Source organism: Geotrypetes seraphini, chromosome 1 (assembly GCF_902459505.1).
Source record: "Geotrypetes seraphini chromosome 1, aGeoSer1.1, whole genome shotgun sequence".
In the NCBI taxonomy this organism is placed as follows: domain Eukaryota; kingdom Metazoa; phylum Chordata; class Amphibia; order Gymnophiona; family Dermophiidae; genus Geotrypetes; species Geotrypetes seraphini.
Genome location: NC_047084.1, coordinates 478,907,393 through 478,931,942, shown reverse-complemented (window position 1 = coordinate 478,931,942; position 24,550 = coordinate 478,907,393). Strand labels below are relative to the sequence as shown.

The following is a 24,550-nucleotide window of genomic DNA, read 5'->3' as shown; positions in this document are numbered from 1 at the left end:
TAAATAAAAGGTGTCAAAGGAATTTAAAATTGACACCAGTCGCTTGAATAATTTTTGACTTGCTCTCTAACTGTGCTCAATCGGAGAGCTAAAAAAAATAAAGGTTGTGTGGCAATAGATTTAAGAAAAGTGTTCCTCTTTTAGAATTAAATGGAGGTTAAATTGAAGATAATTAGATACTTGCTTTCCTCTGCAATAAGCTTGGTGGTTTCAAATAAACTAATTTTAGAGTTACTTTATTTCTAAAAATTATATTTTTAAAATGTATGCAAAGGAAGAAATTCAGTTCTATAAATGCTTTAATAAGTATGACAAACAGATTCCAAATCCACAATTATTGTTATTGCTCTAGTATGCTACCCCCCTTAACCACAGCTTGTTTCAATGGTCTTTCTACTCGTGTCACCAAGCTGCCTCTTAGGGCTCCTTTTACGAAGGCGCATTAGGGCCTTAACGCCCGGAATAGCGTACGCTAGCCGCTACCGCCTCCTTTTGAGCAGGCGGTAGATTTTCGGCTAGCGCGCGCTAAAACACTTAGCGCACCTTCATAAAAGGAGCCCTTAGTTTTGTCAGATCAGATCTTCAGTTATTTTATTCAGTGCATACCTGCGCAAAGCTGCCTTTAAAGGTTATCTCCTTGTTTCTTCTGATCATGAGCATATTGGCTTAAACCGTTTTCTTAATAAAGGGAGAAATTCTCTAACCAGTGCTTAAACTTAGATGCCGATAGGCTCCCTGCCAGCGCCGAAATTGATTAGCAAACGTTGTTTGAAATGGCAATTTAACATAAAATTTAAATTGCCTACCGGCACCTAAACAAAAGGCTCCAGAATCATGCCCAATGCCACTATAGGTTTGACTAACACCAGAAGGTGGCGTTAGGCAACTGTAGGTGCCTCCAAAGGCGTAATTCACATCAAAGGCACCAGAAATGCAGGCCTGGAAAACCCTGGCCTACATTTCCGGGGCCTATTTTTGCCGGAGGCGCGATTCTCTAACTGGCACTGTTGTTTGATTGGCACGGAATCGGCGGTCACTTTTAAGGCAGCCGCCAACGGTGTCAGTTACAGAATCCGGACCAAAACTCCTACTGTCTTTGGCTGGGATGTTGTCCTCACTAGGTTGTAAACTCTGCAGAGAAAGGTCTGTCTTTTGCATGCAGGGGTGTTCAAAAATGTATCTACCCGAGTATAAAAGAAAGTAGCAAGCGTGACATGCATGTTGTGACATGTCTCAAGGGATTCAAGCACAGTTGTTTCTCAGTGCGAATCTAGTAACAATCCAAGAGACATGATGTCAGGAGAGTCCTCGTGCAAATCAAGTAAGAAACTGCTAGATATAGTGCACCGTTCAGTGATAAAATTTCTCACAAAAGAAGGGAAAAAGCCAAAGGAGCTCCATGAACGCATGACTGCAGTTTATGGTGAGTCTGCCCCATCATCCTACAAAGTTAGGTTTATGTTTAATAAACTTTAATATATACCTCTTTGTCTTAGAAAGCTAAAAGCAGTCTACAGTATACAAAGAGTATACAATATTAGAAAAGAAACTACAAAACAACTAGGATAGAGCACACTCACACAGTCAAAGAAAAGAGAGAGAGGCAGGGCTGAGGAGGGTTGGGGGAGTGAAAATACTGGGAACTGTGAATTGTCTTCTTTTTTTTATCTCTTTATTGGAATATTAATGCCATACAACGAACAACAGTATATAACATATAATGTACTCAAGAGTATACAATAATGCAGAGCTACAGACTTATTAGGTGATACACATACCCAGAATATAACTTATTTATACAAAACCCAGATTCAGTTATATTCAAAACCATTATCCACTCGAGAATCTACCCATAACAGAACTGATGCAATTTTTTTATACCAAGAAAAGCCCTCTGTCAAGTACCTCAAATATACCATGACATCCTTTTACAAACATTAGACTCGATAGGAATAACAGGCAAGGTACTATCATGGTTTAAAGGATTCCTACAATACAGAACTTATAGAGTTAAAACAAACAAAGAAAAATCAGAACCATGGTCCAACCCTGCAGAGTACCCCAAGGATCACCTCTTCAACCTAAACATTGCTTCCCTCGGCTCCTACCTGGATAAGCTAGGCCTAATCTCCTACAGCTATGCAGATGACATTCTCCTCCTCTTCGACCAACCAGCGCCATCCATAGTAGGCCCAATACACAAAACACTTGAAACAGAAGCAACATGGATGAAAGAACACAAACTAAAGCTTAACCCTGACAAAACAAATTTCATCCTCCTAGAAAACAGCAAGCCCCCAACCTTAACAAACCTAGTAATAAACTCGATCTGATACCCCATTCAGCCCACGCTAAAACTCCTTAGAGTGCTGATATATAGAGGCTGTACCATGCAACCACAATCAACAAAATAACAAAAACATAATTCGCTATTATGAGAAACCTAAGACAAGTACGAAAATTCTTCGACAAAAAACAATTCTAACTCATGGTACAATCACTAATCCTAGGCCTAATAGATTACTGAAACATACTATATCTCCCCTGCCCAGCAACCATGATAAAACAACTACAAACAATACAAAACACAGCCCTAAGACTGATCTATTCACTGAAAAAATACGACCACATCACAGAGGCATAACACGACTCACACTGGCTGCCAATACAAGCCAGAGTACGCTTCAAATTCCACTGCCTACTATTTAAAGCTATAAACGGAGACAGCCCAACCTACTGGAACAACTGACTAATTCAATCCACCTCAACCAGACACAGGAGAACCCACACACTATTCACACACCCGCCAACCAAAATTGTCAAACGAAGAAAACTGTATGACAACCTACTGGCCACCAGAGCAGCGAAACTGGACAGACAAATCATCAATCTGCTGATCTCGACCACAGACTTCAAAAAAGAAACAAAAACCCTATTCTTCAAAAAATACATAAAACCAATATAACATGACCAGACATTTCCCAAGCTTCACCTGAAAGACTATCTACTCCTTAGCAAATTAGAAAATGTTCAGACTATTCCTTTAAGTTCTTAATAGCATAACAATTCTTATGTAATCTGCCTTGAACCGCAAGGTAATGGCGGAATAGAAATCACTAATGTAATGTAATACCCTCCGCATCCATTCCTACATATACCTCAACACACCGTCTTCCCTTGATCACAACACACATCCTCCCCTACACACACACACACCCTCACTCCACTCCCAAATATCTGTCATAAAATCTAGTCAGTCTGAGCAGAGTGTGTCTGCGGATTCCCTACACATCTGGTCTGGAAGGCCTTCTGCAGAGAAACATACACTAAGATGGCACAGTTTCTAGAGTTGCTAAGGGATTGGATCTCAAATCTAGCTATCTCTTGCATGCTATTAAGCCATCCCTGTACAGAAGCAGTGTCAGCAGATGCCCAATGTTGAAGCAAAGTCTTTTTAACCAGGAGCAGTGCAATGTATAAAAATCTTCTATATGGCATAGGAAATCCCAGCTTCCCCCAATAACAACATAGGATAATCCCAAGGGATGGAACAGTTCACAATCTGCTTGAGAATGGGCAACACCTGGCTCCACAGTGTAATCTGTGGACATTTCAGAAAGGAGTGCATAATAGTGCCCACCTTCTTCTTACAACTTGGACAGTTTCCTCCCTCCCAAAGTCCCAGCAGAGCTCCCCTCTCTCTGGTTATATAGGTCCTAAGTTCTTTAAGGTCAACAGAATATCCCCAAGTATGAAGTTCATGGACGAGCTCCAAAAACTGTTGAATGTCATAACTTGTGCCCAGTTCCTCATTCCAAACCCACAGGAGTTTAGCACTGGGATTGAGTGGAATCTCCAGTTTCAGTAGTCCATACCAGGTTGACAATCGATAAGAGCTAAAGGAATTTTTAATAACTTAGGGCTAGATTCACTAACCTGCCCGAATCGGAACAATCCAAGAACCCAGAACATCAGTTTTAAATTGTTAAATTTCTACCAGAACAATTGTATTTTACATCTATTGTTTATATTTTTTTTTCCCCAGGTATAAGCCTGTACAGAAAGTAGATGGTGTTGGAGATGGTTTCACAGGGAGTGGTCAACAGACAGGCACATCTGTTGAGCAAACTGTAATTGCCCAGAGCCAACATCACCAACAGTTTTTAGGTATGTGGGAGCACCGCAATGTATTGATATCAGTTTTCAAACAGCTGCAGAGCAGACAAGATAAGATAAGATTTTAATTTAGATACACTTTCATCTGAAATAATTGGCAAGATTTTGGCTGAAGATGTAGCCCTCTAGGTTTTGGCTGTGAATGTAGCCCTTTGACCAACTAGAGTTTGCATAATTCTGTATGGTTGAGTTCCCTGGTCTGACCTAGAGATAAATTTATGAAAATGTATGTCTGTGTTAATATACTGTAATACCATTAACATACATTAGTAGTAAACAGATGCTACTGCATAAAATGGATTATGAGTTAAGAAAGTAGTGCACCTTAATAAATCAAGTTGTTAAAGCAGAATATTAGTGTTAACTGACTTAGGCCCTCTTTTACAAAGCTGATTACCATGGTGGCCAGTGGTAATTGTACTGAAACCTTTGGGAATTAATAGGCTTCGATGACGCTAGCACAGCTTTGTAAAAGAATGCCTAAGTTTTTTTTTTTAAAAAAAAGAGAACAGCCCTCCATTCCCCCCCACCACCAGTTTTCATTAAACATAGCAAAAAGTACCTGAGTTGCATTGTCCCTCCCAACCTGTTCCTCTAATTCTCAGAATCTTCCTTCCTCCCCAAAGAATTCACCCAAATTAATCCAAGCTGAAACTAGCAGGGGATTTATGGTTCCTTCCAGACAACTAGTTTTCTAGCATTTTTTCTGACAGTGCTAATAGTTTTCCTACTAGTGGTGGTGTCGGAGCAAATCTGGAGGCAAAGCCAGCAGGATGGAAGAGTGGGGTGTCCTTGAAGTCTTTTTTCCCTCTAGCAAGAAATTCTGAGCTTGGAAACAAATAAGTGAAGCCAAACACTAGCGAGAGCCATTGGAGCTGTATTGTAAGTCTTAGTCAGACATTTTCGTAAGAGGATTGCTAGAGTGGAATGTCCTGCCAGCTTAGCTGTGGGCATTGTGGGCGAATCTGGATGGTTTAGAGGGTTAGGAGGAGAGTGTGGCGCAGTGGTTGAAGCTACAGCCTCAGCACCCTGGGGTTGTGGGTTCAAACCCCGCGCTCCTCCTTGTGACCCTGGGCAAGTCACTTAATCCTCCCCAGGTACATTAGATAGATTGTGAGCCCACCGGGACAGATAGGGAAAATGCTTGAGTACCTGATTGTAAAAACCGCTTAGATAACCTTTTTTATTGTTTATTTTTATTGATTTTTATTGATTTGTTTATTTTTATTGATTCTCAATAAAATCAAAACCGTTTACAAACAATATTGTTTAAAGTAAGAACAAAACGCCATGTGTGATAAAGAAACTAGCGAGATTAGAAAAATGGGGGTCACTGAACAGAAGAGGGTCAGTTTCATAAAGGAAAAATAAAAAGTAGAGATTTTCTGTCCAGGAGAGATACTAGCAGACGGATGATCTGGGGAATGCCATGCTGAACAGGTGGGCTTTCAACCTCTTATAGGATTGTTCAGACAGAAGAGAGATGGGGAATGAGTTCCATAAATGTGTCGGGGGGGGGGGGAGGTGGAAGGGCAATTTGGAAAATTGTGGAGTGTCGAGTTACTTCTAATTGAGAACAAAAATGGTAGAAATGGTGTCCAGTAGAAGAACACAGTGTTCGAGATTGAGTATAAGAGAGTAAAGAGGACATCTGTGTGAGGGTCTGAAGCTTGTGTTGTACCCATATTCTATTGGTAACCAGTGATGACATAAAGAGAGGAGTAACATGATATGGTGGCACTGGGAAGTATTAATGATGGTTAGAGTCTCCAGTTTTTGTACATGTATGTGTGTGTTATTTTTTTATGCTTATAGAGTGCCAGCGACAAGGGGTAGAAGTGATCTCTGCTTGTGGTGTTTTGTTTATGCTGATGGAGTGTCAGAAGAGAAAGGATCATGGGGGAATCAGAGCTCCAATTTTTTTTAATGACTTATCTTGTGCTAATAGAGAGATCATCAGGTTAGGGCAGGATTTTTAAAAAATAGTTTTCAGTCTCCAGGGGGTATGTGAACATTAGCCAGCCAGATTTGTTTGCTATTGCAGTGCCTTAATTTGATGTTAGATGGCTAGCAGAATGTCTCCTCATGACCGAATTGCACTCCAGAACCTGAGACGTTAAATTTAGCTACAAAATGAAATTTAACTGGCTAAATTTAAGCACTCAGTTCTTTATGGGGGTAATTTTGGAAAGCATCTTTAGCACATAAATTCCTTCTTAGGCATTGCCTCCATAGCCTTTACAAAAAAAACTTAATTCAGATTCCCTGTTGTGAAGCTCTTTTACCTTACAACGCATTTGGAGGCGACGGTGATTTAGTTTCCAGCACTGAGTTTTCGTCTTTTCTAGTTTCTTATGGATTATTGAATGAATGCTTTTATGTGAACCTGTTTTTTTACCTCATCGCATGATTTGCAAGACTCCTGAGGCAGGCCATTTTGGCCGAAACATGTACATGTCGAGTCATTGAATCACTATTTTGAAGAAATAAAATTTTTTTTTGAAGAAATAAAGGATCTTTATGAAATACATCTGAGTCCACCAGTCTTCTTTGGACATTTCCACTCCTTGGTGTGAAGCTCTGTGCACCATAAAGATATTTTCAGTAGTCTCTTCTTCATTTAATGTCACTAGAAACCATTTGATATTAAGGGCTATAGACTCAGATTGTGTACCATAATTGACTGTTGAATCTACTTACCTGTGAACGGTCTTGTGTGTAACTGGGGGGTGGAGGGGGCAAATATTGTGCTAGAAAACTTTGGATAGGCAGATTATAATTCAGTCCTTGAAAGTTCTTATGGCAGTGCCTCCCAAACTAATGCCAGCCACAATCCTATTTTAGCAGCTCTAAAAATCATGTAGCCCCTTCCCTGCTTTTCTTTCATTGCTTCTGCTTGGCTGAGGATGCTTCTGCAGTTCCTGCCTTTTAGTGAACCTAAGCAAGCCATCAGTCTGCACAGGCTGATAATGTTGGTTTTGGGAGGCTTATGGGGGGGGGCATAGGATAAGCTGTATTTAGGCCCCCAAATGAGGCTTTTGTGACCCCCCATGGATTGCAACACACAGGGAACTATTGGCTTACAAGCATTAACCGTAACTTTATTTGCTTATTTTGGTATACTGTAGTCATTTGTTTTCAATATAATGTTTGCTTTCAGATACCTTTTTATTTGATTTCTTTGTCAAGATAAAATTTCACATGATAGAGCTTATGAATGCAAACTTCATGGATCTTTTTAACTGTAGCTTATTTTTAAAAGAAAGAAAATCATTAAGGTCCCTTGCTCATTAAGAAATATGACCTTGTAGAATTTCTTTCTTTGAACAGTTCTTAAATGTTTTTCTAATGAAGCTGTAATTGGCACCATCCACACTATATTTCTTGCTTTATGTTGCCATGGTAACAGATGCATCTCGAGCACTTCCAGAGTTTGCAGAAGTTGAAATCTCCTCTTTGCCAGATGGTACTACCTTTGAAGATATCAAGTCACTACAAAGTCTTTATCGGGAGCACTGTGAGGTAAAGTAGACTACATTAAGTATTATATGTTAGACTTAACTCAGATGTACCAAATTGCCATTAACTCTTTGTTCACATCTTAGCTGTCCCACTTCTACAGTAGTCAATAACTGGGCATTGATATATTTCATATTTAGAAACAGTAATGAGGCAGGGGTCTACCTCTAAACAACTACCCCTAAAACCTGCATTTGTCGGCACATTTCTCACGGACATATTGTTTTAACCTCTTCGGGTTCTCTCCTGCTTCTCGTCGGGTGCCTCGGTGGAATGAAGCCTAGCTCCTTTTGGCAGGTATGCCGATAAAGTCCACGAGGCCCGGAAAGGAAAAGCCTGCGAAGCCTCTTAACATGGCGGCCTCCAGCCCAATCTCCCCTGCTCAGCCCCAGCACGATGCAGACATGCAAGTATCCATCTGCCATCTTTCCAAGTTGCTGGACGAGAAGTTGTCCAAGCTACATACTGTTCTGGAGGAGGTGAAGGATAGTATAGCGGTCCACGCTGCGCGGATCCAGCAGGCAGAGGAGCGTATCTCGGCGCACGAGGATCGGGTGGTAACAGCAGACAATCGCATAACCGCACTGGAGATGCAAATTAAGCAGCTAGAAGACTGGACTGAAGAGGCAGAAAACCGCAGCCGTCGAAACAACCTACGGCTGATTGGGTTGCCGGAAACTGTCCGTGACTCAGAGCTCGGGGACTTGGTGGCCACTTGGCTGCCCCAAACCCTCGGACTTACATTCTCCTTGGGCCCAGTGCTTGTGGAACGGGTTCATCGCATTGGGGCCCGGCGTGCAGAGGGAGCCCGACTGTGCCCGGTCATAGACCGCTTCCTAAACTACGCAGTTAAAGCCCACATCTTAGAGGCTTACCGGCAAGTTCGCTCTCTGGACTATCAAGGTACCAAGCTCTTGCTCTTCCAGGATTTTTCCATCAAACTCTCAGATCGGCGGCGGGCTCTGGCACCCTATTGCACACAGCTTCATGCCAGAGAGATTAAATTCACTCTTCAGTACCTTGCACATTAATCACAACAATGGGGTGGTCACAATGGACACCCCGGCAGAGCTACGCTCCTATCTGGAGGAGTTGCCGACCCCTTGAGTGGCTTGAGGCGCTGCAGGCCTGGTTGGGCTTGGACCTCAAAACCCTGGGAGGCAGCCGGTTCTCCTTCTGCTACCAGTGAAGTTGGGCACTTTTTGTACTTGTTCACAGCCCTGCAGAGTGTAAGGGGTCCTGCGCCTGCCCTGCTCATGGAGGCATTTGGGGGTCCTTGCCTCTTGCTCTTGGGCCCTTTGCTAACATCTGGCTGCTCTATCGCTTCCTGACTCCGATGAGAACCATCTTCTTTTTCCGATTCTGTACCTGTCCTGCAGCAGGTTGACTCTTTCTTATTTTGGACTGGAGCCTGGCGGAGAGCCATTGTTGGGCACTACTTCCATCTTTATAGTTCCTGGAGAGTATCTACCTATCTCTTTGTGAGATTGCTGACAGCATGGACATCTTGATGAACATTGGTTTCTTGGGGGGAGGGGAGGGACTCGGGGTATTTGTTACGTTCTGGTTTTCAGGGAAGACTGAGTGATGAATGAATGGTTCACGTTTGGGGGGGTTGGGAAGGGCAGGGATGGGAGGGAGTGCATCGGGTGGAGTATGATTGGTACAGTAAGCATGGAGTCTCGAGAGCACGGGCTCCTGACTCGTTGGCCAGATCAGTTTTTTCCATGCAGTTCCATGGATGTTTTTTGGGGCTTGGTGGGAGGATCCTTTTTGTAAGTTTGGAGGGGGGGCCTAGCTGGGAGGCCTCTCTTCCCTCTACTCCTTGGCAGATCTTTACTACATACGCTGTTTCTGGATGAGTAGATAATGGTTAATTTGAAATTTTCCACCCTCAATGTGGATGGGATCCACTCCCCGATCAAACGGAAGAAAATACTCTCCTGGTTTTGTAAAGAGCATATTGACATTGCCTTCCTACAGGAGACACACCTCACGACAACATGAGAAACTCCGGAGAGATTGGGTGGGTGAGGTATATTATTCCTCTTATAGTAGTCGTCAACGGGAGGTAGCTATTTTGGTCCACAAACAACTCCTGTTTCAAATGCTTAAAGTTATCCAGGACAGGGAGGGCAGATATGTCATGGTGCTGGGGGAGCTTTGGGGACAGCATTTCTTGCTTTGTAATGTATATGCCCCTAATATTTTACAATCATCTTTTTTTTCAGGAGTGATATCTCAGCTGGCACAGTACCTGGGCTACCAACTCATCCTGGGGAGGGGGGGACTTTAATATCACGGCGGATCCCACTCAAGATTGTGCTCCCGCAAAGAGCTTTCCTAAGGATTACATGGGTAAGGGGGTTAACTTTCTGACCACGCAGCTCGGACTTTTGAACATCTGGCGCTTGCTCCATCCCACGGAACACACCTATACCTTCTATTCTAACCCCCATAATCTTTACACACGCCTTGATTATTTCCTGCTATCACCTTCTCTATTGCCTATCGTAGCTGAAGCAGAAATTTTGCAAGTTCCTCTCTCTGATCACTCCCCTGTGGTCCTCTTGCTTCAAATTACCGCTGATCCTCCTGAACGGACTTGGCGTTTCCCGGGATATCTCTTTAAAGACCTTGCTTTTCACAAGTATCTGCGAGTTAAGTGGACGGATTATTATACTACTAACCACGCCCCTGATCTTCATCCGGGTCTCTTCTGGGAAGCTTCCAAGGTGGTACTGCGTGGTTTTGTTATTGCCTATGTCGCTGGAAAAAAAAAGACACTAGCAGCGGAATTGCTGACGTTATTGGACGAGTTACAACAACTACAGAGACGCCACCAGGGGACCTTGCAAGATGCTGACCGTATCCACATACACACCTTTAGACAACAGATAGATGCGATTCTCACCCAGCGGGCAGAGCAAGAGCTGTATTTTTGTCGATATACCCTTCATCGTTGGGGGGGGAGAGCTAGTAGGTTAATGGCGCGCTTAGTCCGTCCCTATCGCAAATGTCAGGTCATTACAGCTATCATCGACCCACAGGGTCACACCTATACGACCGAATCCCATATCCATCACCAATTTGTGACTTATTATAAAGATCTCTACGCCCGTAAGCCGTCTGCGGATTCTGATCGGGAAGCCTTTTTTCATAATGTCCTCCTCCCTAAGCTTAATCCGGCCCAGATTCAAGCTCTGAATGCTCCCATTGAACGCCTTGAGGTGGAACTGGGTATTAAGGAGCTTAAATTAACTAAATCTCCTGGACCAGATGGCTATGGGCCCAAATACTATAAAATTTTGTCCGACCTCATTTCCACCTCTTTGGCGGCTGCTTATAATTCCTTACATTCACAAAAAGGTGTGGATCGCTACAATTTGGCCCATGTTGTTTTATTGCCCAAGCCGGGCAAGGACCCTTCCCAGGTGAGATCTTACAGACCCATATCACTTCTCAATCAAGATACGAAACTGCTCGCAGCACTGCTCGCTAAATGTCTGAACGCATACCTACACCTTCTTATTCATGAAGATCAGGTGAGATTTGTACCTGGAAAATACGCCTCTATGAATCTTACGAGGGCCTTGATGGCCATTTATTCTCGCAGGGAAGGTGACAATCGGGCAGCTATTGTAGGTCTCAACATGGAGAAGGCATTCGAAAGTATTTCTTGGTCTTATCTTTTTTGGGTCATGGGTCAATATGGGTTGGAGGGTACCTTCCTGGAATGGGTGCGTAGTCTATTTTTTGCCTCAGGCTAGGCTTCTGGTTAATGGACACCTCACTTCAGCCTTTTCACTTGAACGCAGCACTCAGCAGGGGTGCCCACTGTCCCCGCTTCTCTTCCTCCTGGCTATCGAGCCCTTGGCGGTTAAGATTCGCTCTGACCCCGTCATTCTCGGCATCAAAGTTGGAGCCCGAGAGAGTCGCATTAATCTATTTGCAGACGATATTTTGTTATATCTGGAACAAGCCCATCTGCATTTACCTCTGGCTCTCTCTATTGTTCGAGACTTTGGGACAGTATCGGGCCTTCGGGTTAATTGTGCTAAATCGGAACTCCTACCCCTGGCTTCTCACAGGCATGAGCAATGGCATGATGCTCTTCCAATAACCCCGATTCGAAAACCAATGTGCTATCTCGGAGTCTATTTGAGCACCCAGCCTCATCTCCCCTATCAATATAATGTTCTACATCACATTGAGGATATCCGTAAGCTGTGTGAGAAGTGGAAGGATCTGCCGCTTTCCCTTTGGGGTAGGGCGGCGTTATTCAAAATGGTCTTACTGCCCAAATGATTCCTTTATGCATCACAACTAGAGATGTACAGACCTTTAAGTCTCTTCTAATTTCCTTCTTGTGGTGTAACAAAAGGGCTCGCATCAGCTTCGCTACCTTATCCCTGGACAAACGGCAGGGTGGACTGACTCTCCCTGATATTCGCTTGTACAGTGTGGCTTCCCTGCTGCGTTTTGTCCACGAGGGCATCTCAGGCTATTATAAGTACTCCCCCCCTGGCTGGTTCACTGAATGGTGCGCACCTCATTCCTTCATCTCTTTGCTGCATGTGCATCCCCGGTCGTCACCAGTGGTGGATTTCCGATTTCATTTTCTGAAACCTCTTCACCAGGCCTGATGGTGGTGGCAGAGAAATCAGCAGCGTACCCCCAGGCATCTCCATTCTTGCCCCTGGTGAGTAATGTAGACTTCATCCCGGGGATGGGTACATCGGGGTTTCGACTGTGGTAGTCCCGGGGCTGTGTCAGCCTGAGCCATCTCTCTGACGAGGACACGAGGACTTTCCCCACTTTTACTCAACTACAGTCCCGTTGGGAGCTCCCTACTACGCAATTTTGGGCTTACTTGCAAGCTAGGCATTATTATCTTTCATTATCCCGCAGGTGGGGAGAGCTGTGGTCTTTCGGAAGGTTGGGTGCCCATTTGGCTAAGTTACCCTTTGAGATGAATACCTTGGCCACTTGGTACTGGCTTCTTAAGCATGCTCTCCCCACCTCTTAACTGCCCCGGATTCTGGCCCAGTGATCCCGAGACTTGGGTATTGACTATACCAACGCCCAATTTTTGGACCTTTTCACTAACCTTATTCAATTCACGGGATCTATGGATCTACAGGAGATGCAATTTAGGATCCTCCACCATGCTTATATATCCAGGGCTCGGGGACGGGCCATGGGCTTATGGGATGATGCCACCTGCTCACATTGTCAGAGGGCTACTGGTACACTGGTACATATGTTTTTGGAATGCCCCCATGCGGCTCTTTGGCTTGCGGTTCTACCTTTTCTTGATGACCTGCTTGGCCGGACAGTAACCGGGAATTATGGCCTCTTGCTATTGGGAGACCAGAGGGAGGTATTTTCCGCAGAGTTCACCCCACACTACCAGAAGTTCCTATACACTGCACTACTCGTGGTAAAAAAGCTCTTGCTCCAGCACTGGGTGGAGGTGGCCCCGGCCTCCTTCGGCCAGTGGCTCCATAAAATGCGGTAGATCGCAACATTTGAACTACAGACCTATAAAGCTTCCCTGAGTAGCGATAAAAAGCTCTGTGTTTCACTGTGGAGGGTGTTTCACGTTGCGGCCGACTCCGTTGTATCTGCTGCATCGCCCTAATTTAGTTTTTCCGGATTTGGGAGGTCTCCCTTCTGGGACTTCAATTTTACTGGCATGGCCGGGTGCTCTCAAGCTTGAGTGCTTGATGTTTGAATGCGGTGTGCTTGGTGTATGGATGTTGTGATTTGTGTGTGCTGCTTGGGTTGGAATGTTCTGGGGGGTGGCTGGATGGGTGAGTGTTGCACACGGTGTTTAAAAATTTTCTGAAAATGTTCTTGCAGTCTTTGTTATATTTCGGAGGTTTATTTCTTGCTACGCCTTCTCGGACCCATTTTTGGAGGGGTTACCCCTTTCTTCTAGACTGATTCTGTATTATTTTTTCTCAGGTGGGCGCTCAGTTTGCACTTCCTATGTTGCATGGCATTTGACCATGACTCTGTTCTATTCTTCTGTTGTACCAGTTCTTTTGTTTTCTGACTGAAGTTTCTTGTTTGTATTGACTGCTTTTTCAATAAAAATTATATGCAAAAAAAAAAGAAACTTGAAAAGCAGGTGTCGTACACATTTTATAGTAAAACTTGACTGCCCATGGAATCTATATTCTAGCATATGGACCAAATTCCCATTCTAGTACAATGTGTCTAGTGGTCTGAACGCAAGGGTTTTAATTCTGAACCCTCAAGTTGTATGCAGAATGCTGTCAGTCATCTTTTGAACTCTGCCTCCTTCCCAGGGAGCTGCTCCTGATCCCTCAGGGGTTTTTTCTGCAAGCAAGTTGCTCAGAAGTGTTTCTACTCTGCTCTGCAGTTTTATTATTTCCAGGTATTTTTTTTTCTAAGTGTTCGGTCAGAGGCTCGGTGCCCAGAGGTTCCCACTTGGGACCTCTGCCTGGGAGAAGATGCAGACTCGTGCTGCAGAAATCTACTGCTAGCAGGATCAGCCCTCCGGGACACCTAGCTAAGAACCTACTTTTGCTTTTTCTTTTTCTTTTTTTTTTGTAGCTCAGGGGCTGTCCTCTGCATAGCTGCTCACATCCCTGATTTATCAGGAGCTTGAGCGTAGGCTGCTTGATTCATTCATGGATTGGCTGGGATTAATAGTGGGCTGGCTGCATGGTCCTATTCCCCTGTGCTGCATGAATTTTTCAGGGGGTTGAGGTTCAGTCTGAACTTGGTCCGACTGCCAGCTCGAAGATCAAATTTGTCCGGCAAACCTTTGAAGCAGAGTTCTCCATTTATCCCAGCTGCTTCCTGAGCTGAAGCAGGCAGGCACATGGGGGGATGGGGAGACGATGGTCTCCAAAAGAGAATTTTGAAGGTTTCAACAGCCAGAACCAGGGGCCCACACCTCTAAACCCTCTTTCCTTGCATTTTTTTTTTTTTCTTTTTACTTCAGGGAAGTTCCCACTGGCCTTTTTTTCTAAAGCCTCCATCTGCCTCAAAACCCCTCAAAATTGATTTTGCTTAAAGTTGACAGGGATGGACCCCTAGGCCTCCCTGCCCATATATCATCTTGTGTTTGTGCTGGATGGCCGGCCGATGAGCATCCATGACCCATGTGCAATGGAGCGTGGGGGAGAGGGGCGGAATCCTTGGGCTGAGCTTCTGAGTTCTCCTGGGCTGATGGCCAGCATTATGGACTGTCACCCTAAGGCCTTGCCAGACAGCAAACCCAAGATGACTCAGGGTACAGGATGAACTTTTTGAGATTCTCAAAGATTCCGTCCTTATGCAGGAGGCTAAATGGCACAGAGGTCCTTTCAGAGGTCAGGGCAGAAGCTCTCGCAAGAATTTGCGGGAGCCAGTCAAGAAGCCACTCAGCACCGAGCAGAAGCGCCAAAGTGCGCTCCTGCTCGGTGCCACTCTGCGAATGAAGAAACCCGATCTCGCAGGAGCCACCACCGACCGGGTTAGCAACTGGGAAGGAGAACGGAAAGCTAGCTCCTGCCCGCTGCACCTCTGGAGCACCAGGGATCTGCAGAGGAGGTACAAAGACAGGGCAGGGAGGGGGGACAGGGTACAGAACCTGGGAAGGAAGGAAGGGGGCTGGGTGCAGAACCTGACAGGGGTTGGGAGGGAAGGGGGCTGGGTGCAGAGCCTGAGAGGAAAGAAGGGCTGTGTGCAGTGCCTGGAAGGTAGGGGGCTGGATGCAGTGCCTGACAGGGGAGAAAGGGAAGGGGGCTGAGTGCAGTGCCTGGCAAGAAGGGAGCTGGGTGCAATGCCTGATAGGGGAGGGAGTGAAGGGGGTTGGGTGCCGTGCTTGGCAAGGAGAAGCCTGGATGCAGGGCCTGACAGGGTGCTTGAATATTAAGTCACCCGACTTATATTCAAGTCAACCATTTTTCCTCCTTTTTGGGGGAAATGGGGGTCTCGACTTATATTCGGATCAACTTATATTCGAGTATACTGTATACGGTACACGTTGTGTGAAGAAATATTTTCTCCAATTTGTTTTAAATCTACTACTTAGTAGTTTCTTCGCATACCTCCTAATCCTAGTATTTTTAGAAAGAATAAACAATCGATTCACATCTAGCCTTTCCACGCCACTTAGGGCTCCTTTTACAAAGGTGCGCTAGAATTTTTAGCGCACACACCGGATTAGCGCATGCTGTAGCACGTGCTACCCGAAAAACTAATGCCTGCTCAAGAGGAGGCGGCAGCGGCTAGCGCGCACGGCAATTTGGTGTGCGTTACATAGAAACATAGAACATGACGGCAGAAAAGGACCACGGCCCATCTAGTCTGCCCACACTAATGGCCCACCCCCTAACTACCTCCATGAAGAGATCCCACATGCCAATCCCATCTTTTCTTAAAATCTGGCACGCTGCTGGCCTCAATTACCTGTTGTGGAAGATTATTCCAGCGATCAACCACCCTTTCGGTGAAGAAATATTTTCTGGTGTCACCATGAAATTTCCCACCCCTGATTTTAAAACGGATGCCCTCTTGTTGCCGTGGGTCCTTTAAGGAAAAAGAGATCCTCTTCTACCTTGATACAGCCTGTGACATATTTGAACATCTCAATCATGTCTCCCCTCTCTCTGCGTTCCTCGAGTGAGTAGAGCTGCAACTTACCCAGTCGTTCCTCATACGGGAGATCCTTGAGACCTGAGACCATCCTGGTGGCCATTCGCTGAACCGACTCAACTCTCCGTACATCTTTTTGATAATGCGGCCTCCAGAATTGTGCACAGTATTCCAGATGGGGTCTCACCATGGATCTGTACAACGGCATTATGACCTCGGGCTTATGGCTGATGAAACTTCTACGGATACAGCCCATGATTTGTCTAGCCCTGGATGAAGCTTTCTCCACTTGATTGGCAGTCTTCATGTCTTCGCTAATGATCATCCCAAGTCACGTTCTGCTACAGTCCTTGCTAGGATCTCACCATTTAGGGTGTAAGTCCTGCATGGATTTTTGCCGCCAAGGTGCATGACCTTACATTTTTTGGCATTGAAACTTAGTTGCCAAGTCTTTGACCAATGCTCCAGCAGGAGTAGGTCCTGCGTCATACTGTCGGGCATTGAGCTTTTCTCGGGCACTGTGCTTTCATCTGTTGTGCGGTTGCCTACTATGTTGCATAGTTTGGCGTCATCGGCGAATAATGTAATTTTACCTCGAAGCCCCTCAGCCAAGTCTCTTACGAAGATGTTAAATAGGATCGGGCCCAAGACCGTTCCCTGCGGCACTCCGCTGATCACCTCCATTGAATCGGAGAGGGTACCGTTTACCACTACCCTCTGAAGTCTACCTCTAAGCCAGTCCCTAACCCGTGTGGTTAATGTTTCACCCAGTCCCATCGAACCCATCTTGCTCAATAACCTGCGGTGTGGGACGCTATCAAACGCTTTGCTGAAGTCCAAGTACACGACGTCCAGGGACTCCCCTATATTCAGCTTTCTTGTTACCCAGTCAAAGAAGCTGATCAGATTTGATTGGCAGGACCTTCCCTTCGTAAAACCATGTTGATGGGGATCTCGTAGATTCTCTTCGTTCAGGATCATATCCAATTGGCGTTTGATTAGTGTTTCCATAAGTTTACTCACTATCGATGTGAGACTCACCAGTCTATAATTCTCAGCCTCCGTTCTGCATCCCTTTTTGTGGAGTGGAATGACGTTAGCCATTTTCCAATCCAACGGGACTCTACCTGTACTTAGGGAAAGATTGAAGAGCATGGATAAAGGTTCCGCCAGGACGTCACTCAACTCCCTGAGCACCCTGGGGTGTAGTTTGTCCGGTCCCATAGCTTTGTTCACCTTGAGACTTGATAGCTCCTCGTAGACACTGCTGGGCGTAAACTCGAAATTTCAAAACAGGTCTTCCGAGTTTTCCCTCATCGGCAGCTGAGGGCCGGATCCCGGCGCCTCGCAAGTGAAGACAGAGCAGAAGTATTCATTTAAAAGTTTGGCTTTGTCGGAGTCCGATTCTACATAGTTCCCGTCGGGTTTCCTAAAGTGTACTATCCCATCTGTGTTTCTTTTTCTGTCACTAATATACCGGAAGAAGAATTTATCGCCCTTCTTGATGTTCTTCGCAAGGTTCTCCTCCATTCGGAGTTTGGCCTCCCTGACTGCCATTTTGACCGCTTTTGACTTTGCCAGATAGTCTTCCTTGGATTCTCGCTTCCCTGATTGTTTGTAGAGGATGAACGCTCTTTTCTTCTTTTGTATGAGGTCTGAGATCTCCGCAGAGAACCACTGTGGTCTATTGTTTCTTCGCTGTTTACTTACTGATTTGATATAGCGGTTGGTTGCTTCGTGTAAGGTTGATTTCAGAGTTGACCACATTACCTCTACATTATCTGTTTTGGCATGGTTTTGCAGTGCCCGATGGACGAAATCTCCCATGCTTTCGAAGTTTGTGTCCTTAAAGTTGAGGACCTTGGTTGATGTGCTTGACTTAGTGAAACCTTTCCTGAGGTTGAACCATATCATGTTGTGGTCACTGGAGGCCAACATATCGCCTACCGAGATCTCTGTGACACTTTCTCCGTTGGTGAGTATTAAGTCTAGTATCGCCCGATCCCTAGTGGGCTCTAATACCATTTGTCTGAGTTTCGCTTCCTTTATAGAGGTTAATAGCTTCCTGCTGCCGCTGGTCATAGCGGAAAGATTGTTCCAATTCACATCAGTCATATTGAAGTCTCCTAACAATACTGTGTCTCCACACAAAGTGATATTCCGCACGTTAAGGCCCTAATGCACCTTTGTAAAAGGAGCCCTTAGTATTTTATAGACCTCTATCATATCACCCCTGAGCCGTCTCTTCTCCAGGCTGAAGAGCCCTAGCCTCTTTAGCCTTTCCTCATATGGAACTTTTATCATTTTTGTTGCCCTTCTCTGTACCTATTCTATTCCTCTCTCATCTTTCTTCCTGTAAACCGTGCCAAGCTCCGCATTCGTGGAGATGGTGCGGTATATAAGCCCAAGGTTTAGTTTAGTTTAGTTAGTTTAGTTTACATCTTTTTTGAGATACAGCGGCCAGAATTGCACACAGTATTCGAGGTGCAGCTATACCATAAAGCAATACAAGGGCATCATAACATTTTCATCTTTGTTTTGCATTCCTTTCCTGATAATTCCTAACATTCTATTTGCTTTCTTAGCCATTATTGCACATTGAGCTAAGGGTTTCAACGTATCTTCAACGATGACACATAGATCCTTTTCCTGGGCAGTGACTCCTAACCTGGAGACCTGCATCACATGCATCACTTTGCACTTGCTCACGTTAAACATCACCTGCCATTTTGATGCTCAGTCTCCTAGTCTCACGAGGTCCTCTTGTAATTTTTCACAATCCTCTTGCAATTTAACAACTTTGAACAACTTTGTGTCATCAGCAAATTTAATTATCTCACTAGTTATTCCCATCTCTAAATCATTGATAAATATATTAAAAAGCAGCAGTCCCAGCACAGACTCCTGGGGAATTCCACTATTTATTCATCATTCCAAACTCCTAGGGGATATACAGTGGAACCTTGGTTTACGAGCATAATTCGTTCCAGAAGCATGCTCGTAAACAAAATTACTCATATATTTATTTATTTATTTCGATTTCTATCCCGTTCTCCCAGAAGCTCAGAACGGGTTAAAAGTAGACATTCACAATCGTTTGAAAACAGACTAGTCATGACAACAAATAGGTTACAGTAAACAATAACAGAGCTTATTCTAGAGACCAGACTGGTCATAGCGAAGACTACTAGGAGAAGTACATTGAGGAGGCAGTTTTTACTGGCCTAATTGGTAGAAGAGGAAGGTCTTTACTGCTCTGCAAGAGGTCATTAGTGAGTCTAGCAACCTGATCTGTGTGGGTAGTCGGTTCCATAGCTGAGATAGGAAATGGCTGTAAAATCTTTTGTACGCCATATTCATTCAGGAATGCTGAGTCTTTGTTCTGCTTTGGAGCGGAGGGGGCAGTTAGGGGTGTATAAGTGTAGCTTAGATGCTATGTAGGCTGGGGTTTTTTGGTAGAATCTCTTGTGTGTCATGACCAGGGCTTTGAAGATGCATCGTTTTTTGACTGGTAACCAGTGAGCTGCATAGAGCGCTGGAGTAATGGGGTCATGGTAGCTGAGGTTGTGTAGGAGTCGAATTGCTGAGTTCTGGACTTTTTGGAGGCGTTTTAGATCTCTTGCAGCGATTCCATTGAATAGGGAGTTGCAATAGTCTAGTCTAGAGAGTACATAGGCATATAGTAGTTGGGCTAAGTCTGTTTCTGGGAGGTAGGGTTTGATCCTTTGCAGTTGGCATAGGTAGTAAAAAGATTTGGCCATCCAGTTTAATTTCAAGACTTTGTACCTGGTCTTTTGCTGTTAAGGGGGTGGATTCCCAGGATAGTGTCGGACAGGTGAAAGTAGTGTTCTTTTTCCTGATCCAGAATAGTTCAGTCTTTGAGGCATTCAGCTGGAGTTTATTGGCTGTCATCCAGTTTTTCATATCTGAGAGGCAGTGTAGGAGGTTAGTGAGTTGGGTAGGCCGATCATCACCTAGGGGGAGCAATAGTTGAAGGCCATCAGCATAGGAGTGAATCTTAATGTTGTATTTGTATGCAATGTCGATGACTGGCCTGATATACAAATTGAAGAGGGGAGGGGATAGCAAGGCACCTTGGGGAACTCCGTATTTAATTGATTTGGGGTTTGATTTAGCTGTCCCTAGTAGCACAGATTGTGTTCTTTGATCCAGGAAGGAGGTGAACCATTGCAGTACTGAGTTCTTGATTCCTATGTCAGCAAATCGGTCTAGTAGAAGTTGATGATCTATAGTGCCGAAGGCGGCACTAAAGTCAAGCAGGACCAGTAAGGCATCATTTCCTTTATCCAACATTGACCAGCTGTCAATGATGTCAAGGAGGATAGATTCTGTACTATGGCCTGGTCGGAAACCTGACTGGCATGGAGATAGAGCTTCTTGTTGATCAATGAAAGGTTGTAGTTAGTGGAGCACTATCTTCTCCAGTAGTTTGGAGATGAAGGGGAGGTTGGAAACGGGGTGGTAGTTGCTTGGATCATTTGGGTCAAGGAAGGGTTTCTTGAGGGTGGATTTGATAATGGCCGATTTCCAGTTGAAGGGGAATTTTCCCAGTTGACAGTGAGACGTTGATGATGAGGAGGATTGATTCTGCAAAGGCATCTTTGGAGGACAAAGGGAGGTTGGATGGGCATGGGTCAAGGATGGAATTGGAGGGTCGGTGCTCTTGTAGCATTTCTAGGAGCTCAGCATGTGTGACCGGGTGAAGTTGGGAAAGGTTTCTACAAGGTGGGGTCTTGGGCATGTGAGAGGGATGAGCCGGGGGGGGGGGGGGGAACCTTGCTGGGATCGGAGTCAAGATTGCTTCGGATGTTATCAATTTTTGTTTGAAAGAAGTTAGAGAGAGTTTCACTGTCTAGGTTAGTGGGGGTATTATGATTGCATCCATAAGCAGTGGAAAAGAGGTGGTTAGTCAAGCTAAACAGGTATCTGGAACGGTTTGGAACTTTCTGTAAGAGGTGTGTGTAGTGAGCTTTCTTTGCTTCCAGAATGGCAGCTTTGTAGGTGTTTGATAATTTTCTCCAGTGTGATTTGTAGTTCTCTTTTTGGTGTTTGACCCATTTCCTCTCTGCTTGTCTCAGAGCTCTCTTTTGGGATCGGAGGTCATCGTTGAACCAGGGACCAGGGTTTTTGTTAGTAACTAAGCGTGTAGTTTTTGTTTGTGCCAGGTTGTCATAGAGGGCATCTCGGAGAGAATCTCGGAGAGAGGCGGGAGCCAGAAGGCCTTGAGCATGCGCAGATGCTCAAGGCCCAGTCTGGCAAGAGGCAGGATCTTCGGGAACAGGCACCTCCTATGGGTTGGTGCTGCACGGTGCCAGATGGGGGGAAGCCTTCAGTTTGGATGAGCGGGGAATATCGGTTCAGGCGGGGGATGCCAGTTCACGCCGAGGGGGCGTTCGCGAGGGGGGCGATGCCGGTTCACGGGGGGCGGCATTTGCGGGTGGGAGGGCGATGCCGGTTTGCGGGCGGGGGGACTCGCAAATCGAGTCAATGCTCGGTTTGCGAGTTACGATTTGCGAAAATGTTTTGCTCATCTTGCAAAACACTTGCAAATCGCGTTACTCGCAAACTGAGGTTTGACTGTACTCACTTGTTCCCTACTCAAAAGGAATTAAATATCAGTTTAATTTTATACTATAATCTTCATCCAGCTCAATGGGTACCTTAAAGGAAGGGGAAAGAGCCTCAGACTCCAGCCTGCCACTGCTCATTAGCTTTCAAGCAGGCTATAATAGTGAGCTACCTCATTGGCTCAAAAACCTCCTCCTCCTAAGGATTCTCTACTGATTTTTTAACCAGTTAATAAGTTCTGTAATTTTTAAATTAATAATAATTTATTTTGTAATTTTTAGATATATTTTTATATTAAAAAAACTCCTCAGAGCTATATCCTACAATCCAAACTACTATAAGCTTGGAGGGGCTTAACAGCTGTACTCGGGAGTGACCATAAAATCACTTCCCGCTAGTGTGTTAGAACGGCAGTCAGGTGAGTGTTAGCATAAAATGTGCACAAGAGCTTTAAACTACAACACTTATCTTTCTCCCTCGCAATTCAAAAAAATCTTCTTCATTCCACACTGCTGTTCAAAGAGTGGCAAGTCTTCTGAGCCCAAAAGCCGACAATGGTCTGCCTGCGTTTTGCTATGCTGCGTCAGGGCAATGAGGCTGCTCTGCAATACATTCAAAACAGACAAATTTCAAAAAATCAAACTTACTAAACCAAACTAACATTCCCCTTGGTTAATGAAACAAATGGGTTAAACTTACATTGACACATAACTCCATGCTCAAAAGGCTAGCAAACATGGAGACCTTCAGGTCAGATTTTGAACACGACAGCATTTGATGTCACAGACCCGCTTTCATCTTGAGCTACCCAATCAAATCATTCTCTTACAAAAGCTGGGCTGGGCATATTGTTAAACCTACCGTGCCTCGTAAATACATTGAGAATATTGACCATTTAAACCTTCTCTCTGTTTTCTGTCTTTCAACCAGTTCTTAATCCATGATATGGCATTACCTCCTATCCCATGACACTCTAATTTTCCTCAGAAGTCCATCATGAGATACTTTGTCAAATGCCTTTTGAAAATTCAAATACACAATATCAGTTGGCTCACCTTTATCCACATGTTCATTCACCCCTTCAATGCAGTGCAGTAGTTTAGTTTAATTTAATTTAGTGTAATTCAGCTTATTTGATATATCGCAAATATTGACAAATAAAATTTAATCTAAGTGGTTTACAGTATAAAAACAGGGAAGGGATATATCCAAAGACAATGGGTATATAACACAATAAAGCCAAAACAAAATTAGATGACAGACTCACCTGTCTATAATTTCCTGGATCGCCTCTGCAACCCTTTTTAAAAGTACTACAGTATGCTGAATTTTAGAAAAAAATTACAAATTAAGGGCTCCTTTTACTAAGCTTTGGTAGCGTTTTTAGCGCACACAGCAGATTAGCGCGCACTAACCCCACGCTACGCAGCTAGAACTAATGCCAGCTCAATGGTGGCGTTAGCCTCTAGCACGTGCTAAAACCGCTACTGCAGCTTAGTAAAAGGAGACCTAAGTTTCAAGTTTTTATTAAAATTTGATTCAATCACTTATTTTACTTACTAAGCGAGGTACAATTAAATAAAATTGGGTATCATACAAATTAAAATACAATAACAATATTATGATTTACAGACATGCTGATGAACTAGTATGAAAGGATGTATGGGGTGGCAAAACACATTCAAGGAACACATTCAAGGAAAAAAAGAATAGGGTGGGGGAAAGGGTATAGAGAAGTGGGATTGCTTTTCAGCATCTAAAGATTGTAAGCATCTTTAAATAAAAAATACTTTAAGATGCTTTTAAAGTGGCTTAAGTGTTTTTCTTCTCTTAAATGTGCTGGTAAAGCGTTCCACAATTCAGGGGCTATGATGGAGAAAATACCTTGGCAATGTGTGCTTATTATTTTTAACGACAGGACTGTAAGCAAGTGTTGGTCGATGGAATGAAGTAAGTGGGAGGGCATGTAAGGAATGAGCAATTTGTCTATGAATTGTGGTTCATTTGATGATAATGTTTTGAATAATAACAGTATTATTTTAAATGTTATTCTGTGAGTGTTCGGTAGCCAATGCACCTATTGCAGAAGTGGTGTTACATGCTTGAATTTTTTAGTATTTGTGATGAGTTTAAAAGCTGTATTTTGAATGATCTGTAAACGCCTTTTTTTCTTTTTTTTTCCACCATAAATAAAGAATTACAGTAATTCAACTTTGAGATAATTAATGAGTGAATCAGTATGTTCAATGATTTAGGCTCCAGAAATTTTGATATAGAGCGAATCATGCGCAATCTATTAAAACATGATTTAACCACACTGTTTATATAATCATGGTATGTGAATTTATGATAAATGGTTAGTCCGAGGATTTTGATTGATGTAACAGATTGTAATGGTGTATTGTCAAAAGTGATGGGGTACTTAAGGTTATCCCTCTTTCCATGGAAAGAGCATCAACTTAGTTTTTGAAATATTTAATGCCAATAGCTCTGCAAGTTCATTTTCTTTTTTATTATTATTATTCATTTTATTAATAAATTTTACAAGTATCCACTTGTTCTTGAAATACAGAGAATAAGGCATTAAAACAAAAAAAGAAGCAAAGAGAATTAACAATATCCCAACATGTAAACAAATTATTATCTCTTC

At 44.0% G+C, this 24,550-nt stretch overlaps 1 protein-coding gene across 3 annotated transcripts in view; it reads left to right on the top strand.

Annotated features, from left to right (window-relative positions):
- The window catches only part of RFX3 (regulatory factor X3), a 540,046-nt gene that overhangs the window by 407,533 nt on the left and 107,963 nt on the right, over positions 1 to 24,550 (top strand). For all 3 annotated transcript variants that reach the window (XM_033925421.1, XM_033925415.1, XM_033925406.1), the window contains 2 exons: positions 4,046 to 4,167; positions 7,586 to 7,698. In XM_033925421.1, the coding sequence (XP_033781312.1) occupies positions 4,046 to 4,167; positions 7,586 to 7,698 (235 nt within the window). The remainder of the gene's footprint in view (positions 1 to 4,045; positions 4,168 to 7,585; positions 7,699 to 24,550) is intronic.